This window comes from Penicillium chermesinum (genome assembly GCF_028974085.1).
Source record: "Penicillium chermesinum strain IBT 19713 chromosome Unknown utg000003l:1.0-5111272.0:1.0-5115320.0, whole genome shotgun sequence".
NCBI classification, from domain to species: Eukaryota; Fungi; Ascomycota; class Eurotiomycetes; order Eurotiales; family Aspergillaceae; genus Penicillium; species Penicillium chermesinum.
The window spans coordinates 4,026,399-4,046,190 of NW_026695313.1; the positions used below are offsets into that span (position 1 = coordinate 4,026,399).

The window sequence follows — 19,792 nt, forward strand, 5'->3', positions numbered from 1 at the left end:
TTCATGAAGAAACGGGGGACTTGGCGGAGTCAATCTGGTACTCAGTCCGCCGCATGATCTCCTCCACTGGCCCGAGAAGTCTCTTGAAGCCGTCTCGGCCCAACCGAGCAACCTTGACATCAGTTTTGGTGACGATGCTTGCTGCACGAGGTTTGTCATCCAGCAGTGCAAGCTCACCGAAATAATCCCCACGGCGATAGCTCTTGACTGAAACACCGTTCTTGAGCGCCTCTGCCTCCCCTGACTCCAGTAGGTAGAATGCATCTCCGGGGTCACCTTCCGCGATAACAGTCGCCCCTGCAGGATATTTGATAGTGTCCAAGGCATCGGCAATCTTGGATCGTTCGTAAGGCTTTAGGGATGAGAGCAAGGGCACTTCTTCCAAAAAGGCTTCATACATCCGTCGTCGCTGGAATGCTGAATCCATCAGAATTCGGCGGAATGTAATCCGATCTAAAGCCCACAAGGTGCTCTTGGGCTCCGTGGAGACCACGGTAGCCGCACGCGGAGCATTGTACATGAGGGCAAGCTCACCGAACGAGCCCCCAGGGCCTGTAGTGGCTACTTTGTTACCCAGCCCATCTGCGCCGGGTTGAATAGCCCCCGATGGATGGATGTAGATATCAAAGTGGCCGTCTTCGACGATATAGAAATAATCACCCGCATCACCCTGCGAGATAACCTTGATATCCTTGGCAGGGATTGGCTTCTCAACCAAAGCATCCAGAACGGTCCTGAATTGCTCATCGTCGAGGTGAGAGAATAAGAAGTTGTTGCTGACCGCAGTCTTTAAGCGTTCCAGTTGCTCATCCGACTTGGGGTGGCGCGGAGGAGTCCAGCTATCAGCGCCTGCAGATGTGGGATTCAAAGACTCCGCCGAAACTGAAGTTCGACGGCCTAAGGCGTAGTTATTTGGTAGGCCCAATCCCCCACTTGCAGGCGGGACCTCTCTACGCTCCTCATCCCCCTGACCATCGCCGGACTGCGCCCCGGTGTCGAATGGGTCACGGCCGAACAGTGAGGCTCCCGATCCGCTGCCATGTGATGCATTCTCACGGAATGCGCTTCCTCCAAAGATGGCGTTTCCTGAGGAGTCACCGGCATTTGACTGGCGGAAGGTCATGTCTGTTGGCGATGTCACCTCGAATTCGTCATCTTCAGAGATCTTGGGAATGCTAGGGGCCTTTTCAGGAGTCGAACTAGTATTGAGGAAGGGGTTGGACCCGGGAAACGAGCTGTCTGCCATTATTGGGTCGTAAGGGCCGGAGAGGCCGCCGCTCCGGCCTCGCTGAAGCTGAGAAAGGGAGGGAGGGGAGAGAATGGTGGAGTGTGGATTGAACTGGACTTCCGGATGTCTGCGATCTGGGTGGTCAAAAGGGATGTTGAAGAATCACGGTGTGGAGAGAGCGGGATTAGGGTTCATGAAGAGGGAAGGTGAATAGTAGGAAAAGGGTAGATGGTCACGGGTAGGAGGGGCAAGCCTGCAAGTCTGCGGGCAGGCCAGAAAGTGGGGATCCACGCAAGAGTCTAATTGGGGTGCCCAGACGATGGGAGGGTTTCGGGAACAGTGCAGAACACGAGTCATGGAGGGTCTCACCTGAGGGGGGGCTGAGAGGTGTCACAGTTTGCAGAGCTGGACGAACTTCTTACAAACCAATTGGGGAAGCGAGAGGAAGGAGGAAGAGGAGGGGTAACTAAAGTTGGGGCGCTGGTCTGAGCTTCTTCGTCGATCTCCGTCCTGGATGATGCTTGGTGATCGACGTCACTCATTCCCATCTTTGGGTCGCCAGCAAAGCTGGGATCGAGGTCGGTCCAATGATCGCTCCCAGCAAGATTGGGTTGGCCCAGAAATGCACACGACCTAGTCCGACCCTGATGCGGCCAGGAGGAACCATCCAGGGATGAGACCGACGAAGGAAAAGGCGAGGCATAAAGAAGCTCGTATCGAAGCTTTCCATGTGTCTTCTAGAACAGCGGGTAGGGGTGACGGAAAATCAGTGGCACAATTGGTCGCCACTGGAGTGGGACACGCCGGTGGCAAATTTCGGCCCCAGGGCTTGATGACTCTTGAAGTCATCCATACGACAGACAGCCTTGGACTTTTCTTTACTAGAAGATCCATATGTACGACGTTGCCAAAACTTGGGTCTCGTAAGCCTCAACCTTAAGCGACTTCTGGCCGCTGGAGATGGAATTTCCTGGCATCCACGCGGGTAGCCGTTTCCGGCTGCTCTAGAACAATTCTTCAGCAACCACCCCGGAAGGGCAACCATGTAGATAGAAACAGAAATTTCCAGTGGTACCTAGGAGAGAAGCCTTAGATTGACCCCCATTTCGGAAAGTATGAAATTTTGAGTAGGCTACTACTATTACTATATCAGCTAGAAGCTATGTGGCCCAGTTCGTAGAGAGTAGACTACACTACATCGTATGACTACTCCTAGGCCCTCTCATTGGAAGCTCAGCAGGGCGTTCCTAGTATGCAGCGCCTACTACATTGACTGGTGCAGGAACTTGATCAGTGGCAGGGGCAAAGAGAGGAACTGCAGCCACTGTCGCAGATCAGTCTTTTGTTTGCTTTTTGTTTGTGCTCAGTAGCCTTGAAAAGCCCCTTTCTTGCTGGTTTCTGGCAACATATCTATTCTTGTATAACATGGTATTGTTTGACAAGGCGCAACCCACTATAGCATCAAAGGCTTCTCACCTAGAGCAACCAGTCTTGTAATTTTGAGTAGGCTGGGAATACTAGTAGTCTTTGGCTTCATTTGCAGTAGCAAAGGCGGCTTCGTGATGTCTCCTTGAGTTCCAGGTCTTGCGTGACGCATGCCATTCATACATAGACACCTTCTGCTGTATGCAGGCCCTGAGATCTGCTCATGATTTTGGGTCCCTGTACATCGGCTTTAATGATTTTCCACCGGGGCTTCTCTCTCGCTCATGGGATTGAGTTGCCGACCAAGTAACCAAGGTCAACTCTGGAGTGTGGCTGATCGGTTTATGCCAACATTCTGATGGTGATTTGTCCTAAGCACAATATGCCATGTTCCTCCAAAGAGAAATTTGGAGGCCTGAGGCAAGGAGCAAATCTGCGAGGGTTACAGTCACGTAGTTCATGGAGCACTGACCATCGACCCCAAAGCGGCACGTCAAGATCGCACAGCCCCCCGCGTGATCCACGGTCCCGCCACTCTGTATGAATTCGCGACTCTTCCTCAGGCTCATCCTTCAAGCTCTCGGTCTCTGATGAGGGTTGATTCTTGGCCCCTTGTGCCTCGAACTATACAGATATGCTAAGTCCAGACCGCTCTTTTTGTGGGTCTCTCAGTCGCAAAGGTCTAGTCCAATGTAGGTCCAGGTCAACCGTGGGTCATGAGCCGCCGCGGAAGCTACAGGGCGCAAAGCTCCAATGGCCAGATGCAGGATTTTATCAGAAGATTGTAAAAGCTGCCTACCAGAAGATGGGCAGGTGTAAGCCGGGCATGTCATATAAGCCTTACCATTTTCTCTAGGTTGGGCAAAGAAAGTTCATCAAGTTCAGTGCCTTGATCCTGGCTGGTCTGTGTCACCCCCACTCGATTTAGAGCTTGTAAGCGCCCTCCCCCGGCGCCATTCTTCGTTCTGCCCCTTTCCTTTCCTCTCTACTCCCCCATTCCTGGTTGCCCGATCCGAGGATTGACTTTTGCACGAAGTTATGGGTACCTTCACTTTCCGATGGTGAGTCCATGCCGCTCAATTGCGGATGTGCATGCTGTAGAGCTCCCCCCGGGCGCAGCTGCCTGCGGAGAGTTCGAGTCCTTCCCACCTCCCATTCAGTGGCACAGACTCTCGCCTTGGATTGGTTCGCTGACTGGACGGTTCCTCGCATTTGCATCTAGGCCCGAAACTGCCAGCGAGGTGTTCGTAACAGGCACCTTCGACGATTGGGGTAAGACGGTGAAATTAGACCGAGTGGGCGACGTCTTCGAAAAAGAAGTCACTCTTCCTGTAGAGAAGACACAGTACAAGGTATGCCGGCCCCTCTTCCCTTCCAGATTCTGGGATCATGACTCCGCCCAACATTGCGGTGAGGGGAGTGGTTCGCCTCAGGATCTAGGCACCAACCCCAGCTTTTTCTTTTTCGTCCATGACGCCTCCAGCGCTCTCGGTCCGCTGACGTCACTCAATCTATCCGCCACGCTATAAACTCGCTTGGAGCGCCTGCTAACTTTGCCCCTGACAGTTTGTTGTTGACGGCGTCTGGACTACCGATAAGAAAGTGCGTCAAGAAAGTGACGGCCATAACAATATCAACAACGTCCTGCTGCCAGAGGAGATCACTCCCGTATCCGAAACCTCCGGTTCCACCCCTGCTATGTCTGGCGTCACTCCTGACTCCACCACCGCCACTCTGGCCGCCGATGTTCCTAAAGAACAACCCAACGGCAACCTCCCCGGAGCCTTCCCCGAGACGCCTGCACAAGAGACTGAGAAGGCCTTCTCTGTGAACCCAATCCCCGCTTCAGAGGGCATCGGCAACCCCATCCAGTTGCAGCCTGGCGAGAAGGTTCCAGATCCCAGCACGATCCACAACAACACCATTGACTCGACCGTTAAGCTCGACAAGGAGTCTTACGAGAAACCCGATAGCGTCCCCTTTACCGGTGCCGGTGCCCAGAACGAGAGCCCCGATTCAAGTGCCTTCAACGTACCTCCTGTCTCGAAGAACACCATTCCCGAGTCAAGCTTACCTATCGGCGGACCTGCGCAGCAGGCCGCTGCGGCTGACCCCGGCTACATGATTCAGTCCGCTGCTCCCACTTCTACTACGGCCGCCCTGGCTGCGGAGGTCCCTCTGGAGAAGGATAAGCAGGCCAGCGACGCTACTATCCAATCTGCAGCACCTACCTCCACCGCCACCGATCTGGCTTCCGAAGTCCCACTGGAGAAGAAGAAGGATGAAGAGGAGCAGCAGTTCTCTATTCAGCCTGCGCCCTCTGAGCCCCCGGTAACGGAGAGCAAGGAGACAAACAATGCAACTATCCAATCCGCAGCTCCCACCTCTACCACTGCAGCCTTAGCCGCTGCCGTGCCTCTTGAGAAAGACAAGAAAGAAAATGGCACTGAGCCCGTGAGCGATGTACCTGAGGTGGTTAAAGAGTCACTTGCTGAGGCCCATCAAGACCCCGAGGCCGCAGCCAACAAGGAAGCCGTTGAGGAGAAGAAGGACGTGGAGCAAGAGCTCCAGAAAACAGTCGGTCTAGATGAATCCCAGGGTGCTCCTGCACCCACCGTCACTGCGGCCACCTCCGCCATTGCTCCCGGGGTTGCTGCTAACACTGGCTTTGACTCTGCCAATGTTTCCCCCACCTCAAGCCCTCCTCCTGGTCGTGCGGCCCCGACCTCAGCCCCTCCCCCTGCCGAATCTAAAGACATTCCCGCTTCAACCGAGTCTAATGGCCCGGCTGTGACCACCGGCGTGACTACCGGCAACACCGCCGAGGTTACCACCCCTAAGCCCGCCGAGTCCCACAAGGATGAGAAAAAGAAGAAGCGTCTGAGCGGGTTCTTCAGTAAGCTGAAGGAAAAGCTCAAGTAGACGTGAACTTCAGTTTCCTTTGAAAGACATCTGCCCGCTAAATTCTCAATCCCCGCGCACTTGGGTCTGTACAAGGTGGGGGCTAATTCCTGGTTTCTTTTGGAGGGACCCATTTCCTTTGCTATTGTTCTTACTGCGTTCTTGATTTTGACCTGGATACCTCATTTGCAGCCTCCTCGCATTGTATTCAGCAATCCTTGATGACATGTCCCTTAATAATGTTTGTCGCTCAGTGCACATGCTCAATATTCATTTGGTAACTGTAGAGTACATAAAGACGCTAGCTCCCATGGTCTCGTGTATGTAGGAGACGACGGTTGCTTTCCAAATGGGTAGGCCAAAGCAACGGCCGATACCCAAATACCCTCTGGCACGTGACCAGTCCGTGGTTATATTGAATAAATCTGGTGCTCAGTTGTCCTTCGGGACATTTGGTCAAATGAAAATATACAGAGAAGATTAGCATGGCCCCTGCACTAAGGATGACACGCTCAATCAAAGAGAAGCTACCAGTTTTTTTTTCCTTACTGAAGCGATCTCGAGGTGCTAGACTACTTTGGGATTTCGTGGTCGCGGTTCGAGTCACGCGTTGGGCAGCTTCCGGTCTTTTGTCTTTCTTTCTTTTTTTTTTCCCCCTTTCTTATTGTTCGCGGTGTACCATCAACGTATGGACTTGGATCCTCTCATGCTCGTTCAATAGCTAGTGAGATGCTTGGAATTCCAGATATGGGCACAAGCTACCACTCCAAGTAATATGGTGATCGATTACTGACTCGAGGCTTTGGGGCCGGCTGGTCCGGAGTCCCTTGTTTCCAGAAGATAGAACATAGCGAGGGAGTTCCAAGGCTGGAAAGTAGCCGTAGCCTACCATTTCTGTATTTCTATATCAGAAAATCCAGTATTTATTTCCCATTCATTTGTGCGCCCTTGTATTCTAGTTATTAAAGGAGCCAGATGATATCAATTCAATGAAGCATACCCAACTCCGAATTCTTGAGCCTCGAAATTCATTTGCGGCTCATTGACCGCAAATTACTCCTTGTCGCCGCACTGATGCAGGTCTCAAAACGGTATGGCGTTGCTTACTTGCCCGTTGAGCTTGACAGGGAATCCCAGCATACTACATGGCTTGTCAGTGATGCTTTCCGAAAAGTTCTCGAAGGGGAGACAGACTCTTTCCCGGTCTTGGTACAACCGCAGCCGCAGAAGATCGAAGCTGGCCAACAGATCACCTTGGTTTGGGTGAGCATGCGAATGTGAAGGGTGTTGAGACACCCGACAGGTGCCGTAGCTAGGGAGGATCTGTCTTGCTTACAGCCGCAACAATAGTACAACAGAAACCTGAACGGAGCAACCATTCGTTAGATGATCATGCAAAGCGACGCCTCTGAGGCAACTCTCCAGGGCTGAGTAAGAAAGACTTACCTAATGTCGGCCCGACGACTTTACAGTGGCAGGGATTCTGGTCGGTGCCGCATTGGAAGCAGATGGGGAAAATGGGGATGAACGGGACGTCACACATGGCTGGGAGAACGGGATAGGCGAGACAAGGGGACAGAGAGGAAGGATTGAAGATGCCAGTATGGAGTATATTCAAGCTGCCTTGCGGGGGGGTTCCTTCACCTGGCGGTCGTCTTGTTCATGTAGGATTTGATCATGATGACGCACTTGAGATGATAGCTCCTCGATTTGCGATAGCGTGGAGTGGAGAGTGTGGGTCACGATCGCTGCAACACAACGGCCTTTTGCCTTTACGGTCTGATATTCAATTTGAATGAAGTGAATATTGGTGGTTTCGGGTATTCCAATTCAGAACGCTTGTCGAAGCACATCCCATACCTTTCTTGCAATTGATGTAGACGAGCTAAACCCTCCGCTGAACGTTGCATTTGGTGATTTTGGGCGTGTTGGAGCTAGCTTTCAACTTACGCGTTCCTTCCAATATCTTGGGTTCTAAGGGCTTGGCTCACCCTCGGCGTTTTCTTCAAGTTCTTCGTCGGTGGATCCAATGCGTAGCCAAGAATGCTGGCACACCGGACATTCATTACGCTTGCCTTGGCCATCCGGATATCCCAGGGGCCAAAACCATAGCCGCACGCCCCACGCCTACCTAGGTTATCACTGGGAGGGACGGTAGTCCCCTTACGCGGTCAAGAACTGCAAGATAATTTCCTTTGCCGAGATGAGCCCTTATACTCCGCGTCAGCCTGAGAGGGGATGGTCTTCTTAAGAGTCTCACGGCCATTTGACGGCCAACTGCTAACATCAGCTGCGTTCGCAGGACCGGAGCAACCCTCGGCTGGGACATATGTTCGAGGTTCTCCACGTTGGCCGGCAATGTACGGCAGCATAGCTCCCTTTCCATTCTCCGATTGCCCTTTCCTCACATGCAAATGGGATCCCACCCACAGGTAGGCCACAGCCAAGGAAAGGCGGGTCTAATGACGAGAGGCCCCAAGCCTACAGTGACATGTGAGGGAAGAGGGTGATCTTGGCCTTAGAGCCCAAATACCAGAGGACCATGTCTTTACACCTAAAGGACGGTGAATTTCGTCATGTGGGGCGATCTAGCTCGGGGATCAGATCAGAGATCCTCTTGCCGCCTGGTTTGTATGGGCCCAGTTTACTTGGCGCACAACCAGAACACCAGGCAACAGTCAAATCCCCAGCAACTCATGCTAACCGGCAGTTGGGATTACGGCTTGGGTTATTTTGTAATGTGCCATTTCGCCGCTATTCCTTTCTGCTACGATCCTGCAGCCACAATGTACACAGCCACTGGCAGACGGAAACCCCTCGTGGGGCCCCAAACCCGCCCCTGATTTGGTTGCATCATTTCCATGATTTTTCGATTTTTCTTCTCTTTCCCTGTGCCTTCGTATCTGTAATACCTTCAGCTCCCGGCCAGTTGTCCATCTTGCGTATCCGGCCCACACTCGGTCTTTGGCGACAAAACTCAACCCGGTTCTCCCTTGAAACCGTGCAACGTGAACTCCACACGCGATCTGCCGCAAGCCTCAGTTTGACCAACATTCTCAGCCCCTTCGGTCTGTCGCAATCTGCAGTCTTTTGGGTTTCGATCTCGAAATGCATAAAATTCTGTCTCTCGTGTTCCTTCTCCTCTTCGTCGGCGTGGTCGCCGCCGTCGGCTTTGTCGCCTACAGCATTTACCAGGAAGTCAGCAAAAACACCCGTGAAAAGATGGAGCACAAGAACATTGCCTTCACAAAGGATGGAATGAAGGTCGGCGTGAGAGAGCTGAAGGATGAGGCCTACAAGGATCGCACTCAGAGGTTCGTTGGCCGTCAAGTTCCCTGTCTGGGCCCTTTTCACGCGTCCTCGCTGTCGCTCTCCCAGAAGGCCTGATCTCGTCATCTGGTCCTAACAACCTTATCTACATAGTGTTCTCGTCAATGTTTGGAATAATACCTCCTTCCCCAACTACAAGAGTCGCCTTTGGGATATGAGTGGCAAACAGGGTCAGAGCGCAGAGAAGCGCAAGCCGTACGCCTTTCTCGTCGTACCTTGATCCACCCCGATTGAAGCTAACATGCCTCGCCTGACCAGTCACTGAATAACCATTTTGATTCATTGGTTCTCGTTCAATGGAGGCCGTGTTGTCTCATTCGGAACGTAGGTTGGGACCTCGCTATAGGGCCCAACCTACGGCCAGAACAGTAGTGCTGCGCATTGCCATCTTGGCCGATTTGGGGGGTTGTTTCCCCCTTTCCGAAACTTGAATATTTCTCTGTACAGGTTTTTGCTTTCTCAACCTTTTCTTGAACTCCCAATTTTCCATCAAATACCCATGAAGTGCTTTTCCGGAATGCGTCACGATGTATGAGTATGCTTTTACCTAGGACCCGTCACTCCTAGTGCTGTGACCCTCGCCCTGGATACAGCTGGGGTTAGGATTCCTATGGCATTGCTGCATTGATCCGACCTTGGTTGCGAGATATTTTTTTCTTTCGATCTATGCCATTTGTACGATTCTTCTCCAAGTGTCATCTAGTAGAGCGTCAATGTACAGCACTCCCCTATGAATGAGTTTCATAATAGAACCCTTTTTTTCTTCTCATGATATGGGCCGAGTTGTACCATATATACTTGCTATCACTTCCGGCTATCCTACGTATCGAGACGGTCGTGGCTTTGTCTCTTGGGTGGGGTTCCTACGAGACGACCCAATTAAATCACGCAAACAAAGCATAAATAATCTGTACTCTCGAGTTTCACATTTCGATGCAATCAGCTCTAGCCATATTTGTCTTCCTCTGGCAACCTCTTATCTCGCGTGGTTAGTATCGAGTGGCCATGTTCCGAATATGGCTGCTGATGGATGAATTGACCGATGTATCTCTATTGAAATCGACCTGCCTTGGCTAGGGGGATGATCTCAACGATGACTTGCCTAATGGCGGTACAGATCTGGCTAGCCAGTAGACTCACGCCTGCACTCGGGACTGTCACTGAGTTGGGCTTCCATTTGATCGGAATAAGGTTCTTAGAATGTCAGATTAAGTATTGGGGGAAAATTTGGAGTTTGGACGGTACGATGGATCTAGTTCTTTTGAACATCAAGTTCTTTGGTGTTTTGTTTTAGCCCGCGGGCTAATTCAGTCGGCTTGGAGTCCTGCTTCGGGTATTCGATTTGTTTGGTCGTGTACTTGATGTACCGTGATGAAATCCGACTTGATGGTTGGATCTCTGCAGGACGGTTTAATGCGAGACAAGTGCACCAAGGAGTCTGTGCTACAATGGAGGAAATCGAGATAAAGCAAAGGACTTTATTTCACTAGTAATGGCGCAAAGACCTGGAACTGAAAGGTGTACACGTTGACAAAGAGACGTCCCATCATTGGCAGATTCTTGAAAACAATTGATCTTCACACGATCAAGTCAATTCGAACAACAGTCAAGTCTCAGCTTTATTAACCTCAGGGGCCCCCTAAACCAGCAACCGAAAACGGGCTGCAAGTACAAGCAAGAAAGGTGCATCCGGGTTTCAAACAACCTTCATAAGATGTCTGACAATCTTGAGCATACATTCACAAATACAAGGCCCGTTATGTGGGTAAATGTGTTCTTCGAAAGCCACTGTAAATACTTATCAGATGAACAGCTACTCCTCTATATCCACGAGTATGTCCGAAGCGAGAGTCTTGCCATGACAGCTACTCCAGATCCTCTAGAGGACTACACAGATAGCTGCCTTTCTATCAATGTTGATACTAGGGATACTCAATGGAGTAACTCCGTTAATATTGACGGGATGGTGTTCGAGAGGGTCCAACAGTGGATTCGCGATTTTCCAATGAATGGACTTCCTTTTGATCGTGGTAAGATCTTCACCAAAAGAACGACCGGAGGGAACCACGGATATAGAGCCATGGCGTACGTCGTTCCTCTAATGATTCTGCTGTTTGTTGATATTTGGTTCCGCATTTTCCCCTGTGACTGATGGAGGAAAAGGGCATAGGCAGAAAGATGGGACAGACCTTCCTATCAAATACACTTGCATCTCCAAGTCTTTGGTTTATTTTCCCTTTCCTCCAGGTTCCCTGCTGACTTTCTTCGCTTTTTACCTCCTCCTCATCCTTGACCATTTCCAAGCCTATCCCAAGGACAAGCCTGAAGCGCGTTCATCTCATCACCAAGCTTGCACGAACTCCTCTCTCCTCTCTCCTCTCTGCTCCAAGATGGTTTCTTCGACATTTAACGCGTCCAGTGACTTTGAGGCCCCGCAGAACTCGGACCTTGGCCTTCTGCCGGACCCGAATCTACGCGATGATTCCCTGACGCCAGAGGGCATTGTTCCCTTGACTGGAAAGCCGCCCCACTACCAAGCTAGAAGAGTATTGAACGCCTTACTTAACAAAAATATCCCAGTCATGGAGTACGGAGCACAATTTGTTTTCAGACACGGCCATACACGAGAATTGATGGTGAGCTCTTCTCTCTGTTGTTATGTTCGTCGACGGTGACCACTGACTATATCCCAGGCATATGAATGGACTATTCCTGATGCCCAAATGGAAAAGGCCTCGCAGATTGTACAAGAACATGGGTTTTCTCTTAGGACTCCTGATTTTCGATGGGACACTTCGATCCAGGATATCTGGCTTCGGCGAGAACCTGATGGAGACGGCAATCGATGGGGTGCATATCCACATCATACCTCTGTCAGCAACCTTCCTCACCTTCGAGGACGCCGAGCGGGCTCCTTCAATCATCGACACAGACGCGATGATTCACACTCCAACTCCCCTGAAGTACATGGAGTCTCTGATCAAGCAATTGATCAGAATTCCTGCTGGGGAGATATGCCGAGGCCCATTTGAGGAGGACCTTCTGGGACTCATCCGTTCCTATGTTATTCGCCAGCATGAGCCCGAGATCTGCCAGGTAACCCGCAGACAAGTGATCGATTCGGCTTACCGGCGCATGGAGAGTTGGGACTGGAGCAATGTCGGGAATGGATATGATGATATTCTCAAGGAGTTGGTCGAAGATCCTGGATTCATCGAGGAGCTAACATCTGACGACCCCAGTTTCTAGGCTGTTTGCGGATGCTTTGCACCAAATCCTGTAGGAAATGAAAAATCAAGGTAAGAAATAAAAGAATTCAAAAAAGAAAGGAAAACGCAGAGGAAGAAAGCGAGAGAAAAGAGTAGACCTCTTACCACCGGCCTGCTGTATTTGAATGCTGGACACCCCCTCCCCACTCGCCCCTTAGATAGTTATGGTAAGAATAGAGTGGAGTACCTAGGTTGCTATATGTACCATTTTTCTATACTATATGGGGCTTTCCTATCTTAGCCGCCGCTTTGATAAGGGTGATCAGAGTCAGGCTCACTTAATTTTCAGTCCAGGCTCAGATTCACTGAGCTACTCATTTCTACCTTCTGATAATCAGGGAGAGTCCAATTACGCTCACTGAGCGCCCAGTGAGTCTGATTGGCTGCTCGTTGAGCCACCGGTAGTTACTCAGAAATTCATCTTTCCTCAAAGGTAAGACTTCTCTTGGTCAATCGCCACCCCAAGTATGTCCCGTCACTCTGTCGAGATACTTAAGATGAACGCACACAGAGAGAGATAGAGGAAAGATTGATTCAACTGGAGATCAGAATTCCATACAGAAAAGCGGGGGTCAAAGTAGATTATGCGAATGTTGTAGACTAGCTTGTATAACATAAAGGAAGGGCTTCAAACGAATGGTAGAGGTCTAGAAGAAGTAAAACAAAACTCAAGGCTAAATAGATGTTGCATCCAAAGTAGGCTAATCCGAGCCACGTAGGCCTACATAGGAGGAAGTCTCAAGATTAGTTAGAGACAGGACCTCCCAATGGGGAGATATCGAACAGGGTGTCAAGAGAAGAGTCAGAAAACTGGCAGCCAGCGAAATAGGAGCAACACTATTTCTTGCTTCAAGGACGTGAAACGAGACGATCCATCTAAGTACACGATTCCAAGGGGCTTTCTATGAGCCCCCCTCGTCCCATGATAACCAAGAAGCGAGCATTGAATATGAAGCAAGGGAAATGCACGAGAGTCTGATCTCAGTGTCTCGTCTCACCTCCGGATGATGGGACTTACCACAGGTTCAAACGGGAATCTAGATGATAGCTATTTGTCACGTGTTTTTCTTTTCCTTCTCAAGTCTTGATACGTTCGTCGAATGCTAGCTACTATGGCGATTTGAAACATACGTATCTAATTGTAGCACTATTCAGAGTACCTCATTGCATTAAGCGGCCAAGCTTCTCTCCTACCATGCTCTTCAAATATTCTGGTACATTCTGTCTTGACCGACTAACAGTGGATTATCCTGCAGCAATGAATCTCACGAGTGGTGCCTGTGCTTATGTTCCACTTGGGCCGCAACTTGTTGGGTCAGTTGGGGCCTTGTGGATCTCAGCCAGAAGGACAGACCGAGACTCACTACAGAGAAGGGGATCAGAGAATACCAAACAAATTTGAACGCGTGGGCGTAAGCATTGCCTACTCCACGTTCTGCCGCCGCAAGGATCGTAGGAGTGACGCCGCGCACCGCCATCAGAGCCGATTCTTGTTTGGTGGAGAGGGCCTGGAGGAAGGCGGGTAGAGAACTCTGTGGGAGGCCTGCTTTGAGTGCCTCGTCCGCCACCTCTTCTGGCAGGAAAGATTTGATCTTGGAGGCGAAGATCTGGCTGAAGATAACGGTGCCAATACTGCCACCGAGAGCACGCGCTGCCGCAGCCACACTGACCGCTGATGCGATCAGATGATTTGGAGTACAGATACTCACGACAATAATCAGAAGTGAGGTCATAATCCCAACAGCGGTGCCCAGAAGAGCAGTCGGGAAGAACCAGGCAGCATAGTTGATATGCGGTTTCATGACAAGCATCAGACAAGTCCCGACCAGTAACATAACAAACGCTGCAACGACCGTCCATTTTCGCCTCCTTGGTAATACCAAGGACAACAGCGCTCGCCATAGCGCCCCCGATAGTCATCGCATTGAAGGGGATATTCCATACCCCGGTCATAATAGCGTCGGAAGTGAATAACGCGGTAATTTCTTGTGGGAGAAATGCTTGACCCCCAAACATGACAATTCCACCGACAAAATTTAGCACAAGGCATATGGGGTAGTTAGCGTCTGTGAAGAGGCTATGGGCGACGATACCGTCACTAACCGCCAGCCATTCCCATAAACAAAACACAATCATACAAACACCTCCGACAATTATACAGGCAAGCACCCGGCCAGAGACCCACGGGGTCGGGTTGTCACCAGATTCTATCCCCACAAGAAAGAGGGTTAGACCTGCTGCAGCAAGGAATACCCCGATCCAGTCGATCTTGAGGAAGCGGGTCATAGGAGATAGATTTTCGGGATTAGGACGAGGGGCTGGGTGATAAAACACCACAATAAGAATAAAGGTAAGGCCTGAAAGTCCAGCAAGAAAATAGAAAGGGGCCCTCCAGCCCTCTCCATCGCCACCGACATTATACTTAATAAAGGCGCCAGCGATTATAGGCCCTGAAATATACGCAAGACCGGCAAAAATACCGCTGAGGGCTTGTACACGGGCACGTTGGTCTTTTGGCACAATCTCAGCAGAGAGTGGGATTGCCAGGAAGCCACAGGTAAGGCCAATACCGTTAAGCACTTGGCCACCAATGACCATTCCCATGCTGTCGGCACGGCCGGCGATCATTGAGCCGGCGAAAATCAGCGCCATACCAAGAAGCAGAGGCCACTTGCGCCCAAAATGGTCTGATAGATCTCCAAGAAATGCCTGAATCACGCAGTTGGCGATAGTAACAGAAGAGGCAATCCAGATAGAAATGCCAGCTTCCTCGGGAAAGGCCGCAGAAATGAAACTGATACTAGAGTTGGGGATGGCAAGCGAGTAGGTTGAGGTCAAGTAACAACCCCATAAGGCAGTCAAATTGAGCCAGATGTCAAGGTCCCATGTGAAACTCTCTTGAGCGCCTTCGATATCAACATTGTCAATGGAGGTTTCCTGTGGGCTGTCTGCGGCAGATGCATGCTCGATGTGGGTTGCTGCATCATTGGAGGAGGACGGCTTTTCCTCGATGATGGCTGTCGCTTCGGGATTCATGGTCAAGGTCAATGGATAGAATTGAGCTGCCACGGCTGGTGTTTTCTTAAAGAGCCAAAAATCTGGGTGTATTTATATATTGTGACTTTGCTGACCTGGAATTAAATCCGTGATCCTGGGGAAGAAGGCCCCGCATTGCGGAGTATTTAAGCTCTGGACACTGAGTCAGTGGTCTGGGGAAGAACCCCCCCCCCTTGCGGAGTATTTAAGCTTTAGACACTGAGTCAGTGGCCCAAATTCGACTACGAATGACTCAGGTTCAGTCAACATGCTTCTGGAGACGATTGGCTCGGGCGAAAGGCAAAGTGGTAGTTAGCCAAGCACAGGTGCACCGGCACAGGATGGGCTGCGGTCTCTGGAGCGAGGTGGAATTTCACCAGGGGCGGAAGTTGGAGAGAGGAGCAACTCTAACGGACGAAGGGAAGAAATGAAGCTCGACGACCAACAAATCAATGTCCCTGTCTTGCTGTGAATATATATAGATGGAGCTACTCAACACACTTGGATGTCATACATCATCACTTTCATTCCCACAGCCAAAAAGATGCTCCTCTCAAGAAGGACAATCTGGGCCCCCATCACCCACCATGTCTGTCACTCACAGCCGGACTTCGTAAGTCATCAACTTGCCCATCGAAGAGGTGTGGAAATTTGCCACGGTCCCTGCCAACTGGATTAAACTTGGACTGGGCACTTGGAAACTGCACAGCTCCGGTGGTGAGGACAACGTCGAGCCCGTCCAGCGCACGATGCTACCGGGCGAGCATTTCTTCGAATATATGCACATGCCTAATCGATTCGACTTTGTTGGCGACTGGGTGGTCACTCTCCATGAGTATCCCTACAAGTGGGGATTCAAGTCTGCCCATTGGCACGGCACCGCAATGCCTACGCACATCGACGTGACTTACACGTTTGAGAAAATCGACGACAACACTACCAGATGGTCCCGCCATCGAATCAACACCCTCCGATCTGGTTGCTCTAATGAGGTTGATTTCCTCGAGGGGAAAAACGATCTGGAGGAGGAGTATCAGGAAATCACTAAGCAGTATCTGGAGAAGGGGATCCCTCGGCAGCCCCCGCATAATCCGAAGCCCGTTCACGAGCCAGGCTGGCTCGCCACTCTTCCAGTAGTAGCAACCGAATAGATGGATCGGAAGCCGTGATGAATTTGACGGTTGAGACGAGAGAGAGATTGCCATAGGGCTCTACATAGAGGAATCTACCATGGTTACTGGAGGAGTTGTAAATAGAAGCCTTCATGGAAGATAGCTTTCTTCTCCTTTCTCTTCCTTCTCTACCCTTGATACCTGCCTTGAATACTACCGTTTTGATTTTACATCTGCCTGCCTGGTGTAAGGGTGTAACAAACAACTATCCTAGATACGAAGTCAAAGACGAGTTGACAGCCTTGCCCTGGAGAAGCATTTGACCCCGGAGCCAACTTCAACATTAGTACATAATATTCTGCGGAAAGATGAGGAATGTCTACATGGAATAACTAGTTAGTCAAAAAGTTTAATAGGTCATCAAGGAGAGGCACACATGAATCCAATGAGGAGGCGGTAGGCAAGGGGGGCCAAAATATGTCGAGGAGCACTGTACGCATGACATTCCGGCAAGCTTATCCGACAGTTAAGACTGGCGGCACATGATTGGAGGCCACCAGGTGTAAACGTAACAATTTGCCTAGCCGGACGCTGGTTTTGGAGGGACGGCAGGCTGAAAGAAACAACGCGGGAAATCCGTGCAAAATCGGAATCGAGATGCGGAATTGACCCTGGCCCCCTGAACGCGTGCGGACCGAGCGCGAATAGGTAGGAATACATCGTCTAGCGGACCTCCCATTATAGACAGTGGACCAGGGAAAAGAACGTATATAATGGGTTGTCTACAGCGATTTAGCAGAAAGGTTTCAAACACAAGCTATAGTGCAACTAGAAAAAGTCAACATGAGCCAGACCAAAGAGAAACGTCCAGTGTTCATTGCAGGATGCTCGGGAGGTTGCTTGACTGGCGATCCCAAAGCACGTCCAGCGATACTAACAGACCGTCGACCGGGCACGGGCTCTGTTCTCTCTTTCCCAGATCCCGGAGTTGGATGCTATCGTTGGCGACTGGATGTCGGAGGCAGACATGACCCAGAACGGTGCCAAACGGACACCTTTCAAGAATAAACTCCAGAATGTAAACCGCCTAGGGGAGGTGCGGGATGGCTACCATGCAAACTTTCTAGTCAAATTACAGCCCGCCCTGAAGCACCTCGCCGCCAATGGAACCAAGGTGGTTTGCAACGCCGGCGGAGGTAATGCGCACGGGCTCGCCGAGGCGGTCAAGGAGCTTGTTGCCCTAGAGAAGCTGAATCTCCGTGTCGGATGGATTGAGGGAGACGATGTGACAGAAGCTGTGAAAGAGCTGATTGCCTCCAACGATCCCCTGACCAACTTGACCACTGGAAAATCCTTCTCCAGCTGGGGCCGCGAGATGATCAGCAGGGCGTGACGGAGAGATATCCGTAGGGACCGTGACTTCTCAGCTTCTGTACGAGATCCAGGGTCCCCTGTACTTCAACACAGATGTCGTCGCCCAGATTGACCAGATTCAAGTGCAAGAGGTCGGCCCTAACAGGGTCAAGGTGTCGGGCGTGAAAGGACACCCTCCGCCCCCGACAACCAAGGCCGGAATTACGGCGAATGGTGGGTTTGCGGCCGAGTACCACGTCTATCTGACTGGGCTCGATATCTCGGAGAAGGTCGAGATGGTCAAACAACAAACACTGCACGCCATAGGGGATCGAATCAAGGAATTTTCTCTGTTAACCTTCACGCAAGTTGGGGTGCCCCAGGAGGATCCAATTTCGCAGGATCTAGCGACCGTCGACTGCCGCATATTTGCCCAAGCCCCAAACGCTGAGCTTCTCGGACCGGATGCATTCCTGACCTGGTGCAAGATGAACATTCTACAGAGCTGCCCTGGCCTAACTCCGACATTAGACTCGCGACAAGGGATAGCGCGCCCTTACTACGAGTACTGGGTGGCACTGATCGAGCAGCAGCTGGTGCAAGAACGAGCGCACCTCCCCAACGGTGAATCCGTCCTGCTTCCCCCTCCCCAGAACACTGCCGTCTACCCCGCACTGCAGGCGAGTCAGGATATGACAGCCGACCCACTGCCTGGCGATTCATGGGGTCCCGTCAAGAAGGCCCCACTGGGGTTCATTTGCCTAGGCAGATCCGGTGACAAATCATCGGACGCCAACCTGGGCCTGTTTGTGCGCCACGTGGACGAGTGGGACTGGCTCCGGGGCTTCTTGTCGAATCGGCGGCTGCAAGAACTGCTCGGCCGGGACTACCCCGGAAAGCCCATTCTGCGATTTGAGTTGCCACACTTGAGGGCCGTGCACTTCCTGCTGAAGGATCACCTGGACCGAGGGTACAATGCGGGGGGTGGGCTGGACACTCTGGGGAAGAACCTTGCGGGGTATATCTGGGCCAAGGAGGTGGAAATTCCGCTGCGGTTCCTGGAGAGGAGCCGCATCTAGACTGAGCCATACCAAATGCATATTATCATCCTAGATCATCCCATGGCTGAATCACAAGATGGCTTTAATTCCGAATTCCGCCCGTCGCGATTCGTAATATGCATAGTGGCTGCTGCACCGCGGTAGTTACTCCTCCACCACGCTCCAAGGCTCATCGCAGCACTATAGCCGCCTCTTACACCTTGCAGGTTCGGTGCGACCGCCCAGAGATTCAGGATTGCCGACTCCCATATTCTCCCTTTTCTTTCCGTTTATCTCTCCCTCCTGTCCGCAGTGCACCAGCTGATCATATTGTGCCAAGTCCCGCGCGACTCCTCCTCCCATAGGACCTTTGGGACTTCCCGAGGGACCATGTACAGTGCAAAATAGCGAAAAAAGAAGAAGGTGGACCAGGATAATCCTGCTTTTTCTCTGGTAAATTCAGGTATTGTATATATGTACTATTACTAGGTAGCTCCTCTCGTTACAACGGACCCTGCGGATCACTCTGAGGAGGAGAGAAGATCTGAGAGGACGGAAAAGTTAATAGCAGAGGGATCCTGGTACTCAAACGGATCTCTTTGCTTCATCCCGAACCTGGATCATGCCTTCATCGCCCGGACGTCAATGATGTGCTGCCCAATTGCGTGAGAGCTCGTGCTGAAAGTGCTGAAGGCGTGTGTGCATGTTTTACGCAAGGGTACACTTTTATTCAGACCGGTGCTCCTTGTTACCAGTATGTAGTCGAAACTCGATGATTCCTCAAGGGCAGCTACAGCAAGGACATACCAAACACGCAGATATGCACCCTTATTGTGTGCTATTTTATCTCAGCACGCATGTATGCATGTATGGACAATCAGCAATAATTTGAATATAATGTACATAGCTTTGAATGTGTTGTGTTTCAGCAGTCTTCAATGCCGCTGAGGGTTTGGGCTACCTTGTCATTCTCTTTTTAAGCCTTATAAGATAAACCTTGGAAACTTGGAAGTCATTCAAGTGGACAGTCGGGAAGCGTGTAAAGCAAGAGACCCCCTCGGCGATTATCGTAATTAGTTACATTCAATATTATTCAAT

The 19,792-nt window shown here is 51.0% G+C and overlaps 8 protein-coding genes across 8 annotated transcripts; 5 read left to right on the top strand and 3 right to left on the bottom strand.

Annotated features, from left to right (window-relative positions):
• Position 1: 1 nt before the first annotated feature.
• On the bottom strand, positions 2-1,246 carry N7468_004461 (cyclic nucleotide-binding domain-containing protein; the record flags this gene model as incomplete). The annotated part of the gene is made up of 1 exon (XM_058473758.1): positions 2-1,246. One exon carries the CDS (start codon positions 1,244-1,246, stop codon positions 2-4), a length of 1,245 nt encoding a protein of 414 aa, XP_058332761.1.
• Positions 1,247-3,711: 2,465 nt separating this feature from the next.
• Positions 3,712-5,575, top strand: N7468_004462 (carbohydrate-binding module family 48 protein; the record flags this gene model as incomplete). Its single annotated transcript, XM_058473759.1, has 2 exons — positions 3,712-4,005; positions 4,220-5,575. 2 exons carry the CDS (start codon positions 3,712-3,714, stop codon positions 5,573-5,575), a joined length of 1,650 nt encoding a protein of 549 aa, XP_058332762.1.
• Positions 5,576-6,637: 1,062 nt separating this feature from the next.
• Positions 6,638-7,097, bottom strand: N7468_004463 (uncharacterized protein; the record flags this gene model as incomplete). The annotated part of the gene is made up of 2 exons (XM_058473760.1): positions 6,638-6,866; positions 6,973-7,097. The coding sequence occupies 2 exons, from the start codon at positions 7,095-7,097 to the stop codon at positions 6,638-6,640; spliced, it is 354 nt and encodes a 117-aa protein (XP_058332763.1).
• A 1,565-nt stretch (positions 7,098-8,662) lies between these two features.
• On the top strand, positions 8,663-9,104 carry N7468_004464 (uncharacterized protein; the record flags this gene model as incomplete). Its single annotated transcript, XM_058473761.1, has 2 exons — positions 8,663-8,868; positions 8,978-9,104. The coding sequence occupies 2 exons, from the start codon at positions 8,663-8,665 to the stop codon at positions 9,102-9,104; spliced, it is 333 nt and encodes a 110-aa protein (XP_058332764.1).
• Positions 9,105-10,643: 1,539 nt separating this feature from the next.
• N7468_004465 (uncharacterized protein) lies at positions 10,644-11,036 on the top strand (the record flags this gene model as incomplete). The annotated part of the gene is made up of 1 exon (XM_058473762.1): positions 10,644-11,036. One exon carries the CDS (start codon positions 10,644-10,646, stop codon positions 11,034-11,036), a length of 393 nt encoding a protein of 130 aa, XP_058332765.1.
• A 238-nt stretch (positions 11,037-11,274) lies between these two features.
• N7468_004466 (uncharacterized protein) lies at positions 11,275-12,133 on the top strand (the record flags this gene model as incomplete). The annotated part of the gene is made up of 3 exons (XM_058473763.1): positions 11,275-11,520; positions 11,578-11,642; positions 11,689-12,133. The coding sequence occupies 3 exons, from the start codon at positions 11,275-11,277 to the stop codon at positions 12,131-12,133; spliced, it is 756 nt and encodes a 251-aa protein (XP_058332766.1).
• Positions 12,134-13,418: 1,285 nt separating this feature from the next.
• N7468_004467 (uncharacterized protein) lies at positions 13,419-15,189 on the bottom strand (the record flags this gene model as incomplete). Its single annotated transcript, XM_058473764.1, is given in 2 exon segments — positions 13,419-13,996; positions 14,007-15,189. The coding sequence occupies 2 exon segments, from the start codon at positions 15,187-15,189 to the stop codon at positions 13,419-13,421; spliced, it is 1,761 nt and encodes a 586-aa protein (XP_058332767.1).
• Positions 15,190-15,776: 587 nt separating this feature from the next.
• N7468_004468 (acyclic terpene utilization AtuA family protein) lies at positions 15,777-18,733 on the top strand (the record flags this gene model as incomplete). Its single annotated transcript, XM_058473765.1, has 4 exons — positions 15,777-15,802; positions 15,899-16,322; positions 17,242-17,598; positions 17,729-18,733. 4 exons carry the CDS (start codon positions 15,777-15,779, stop codon positions 18,731-18,733), a joined length of 1,812 nt encoding a protein of 603 aa, XP_058332768.1.
• Between the last annotated feature and the right edge of the window lie 1,059 nt (positions 18,734-19,792).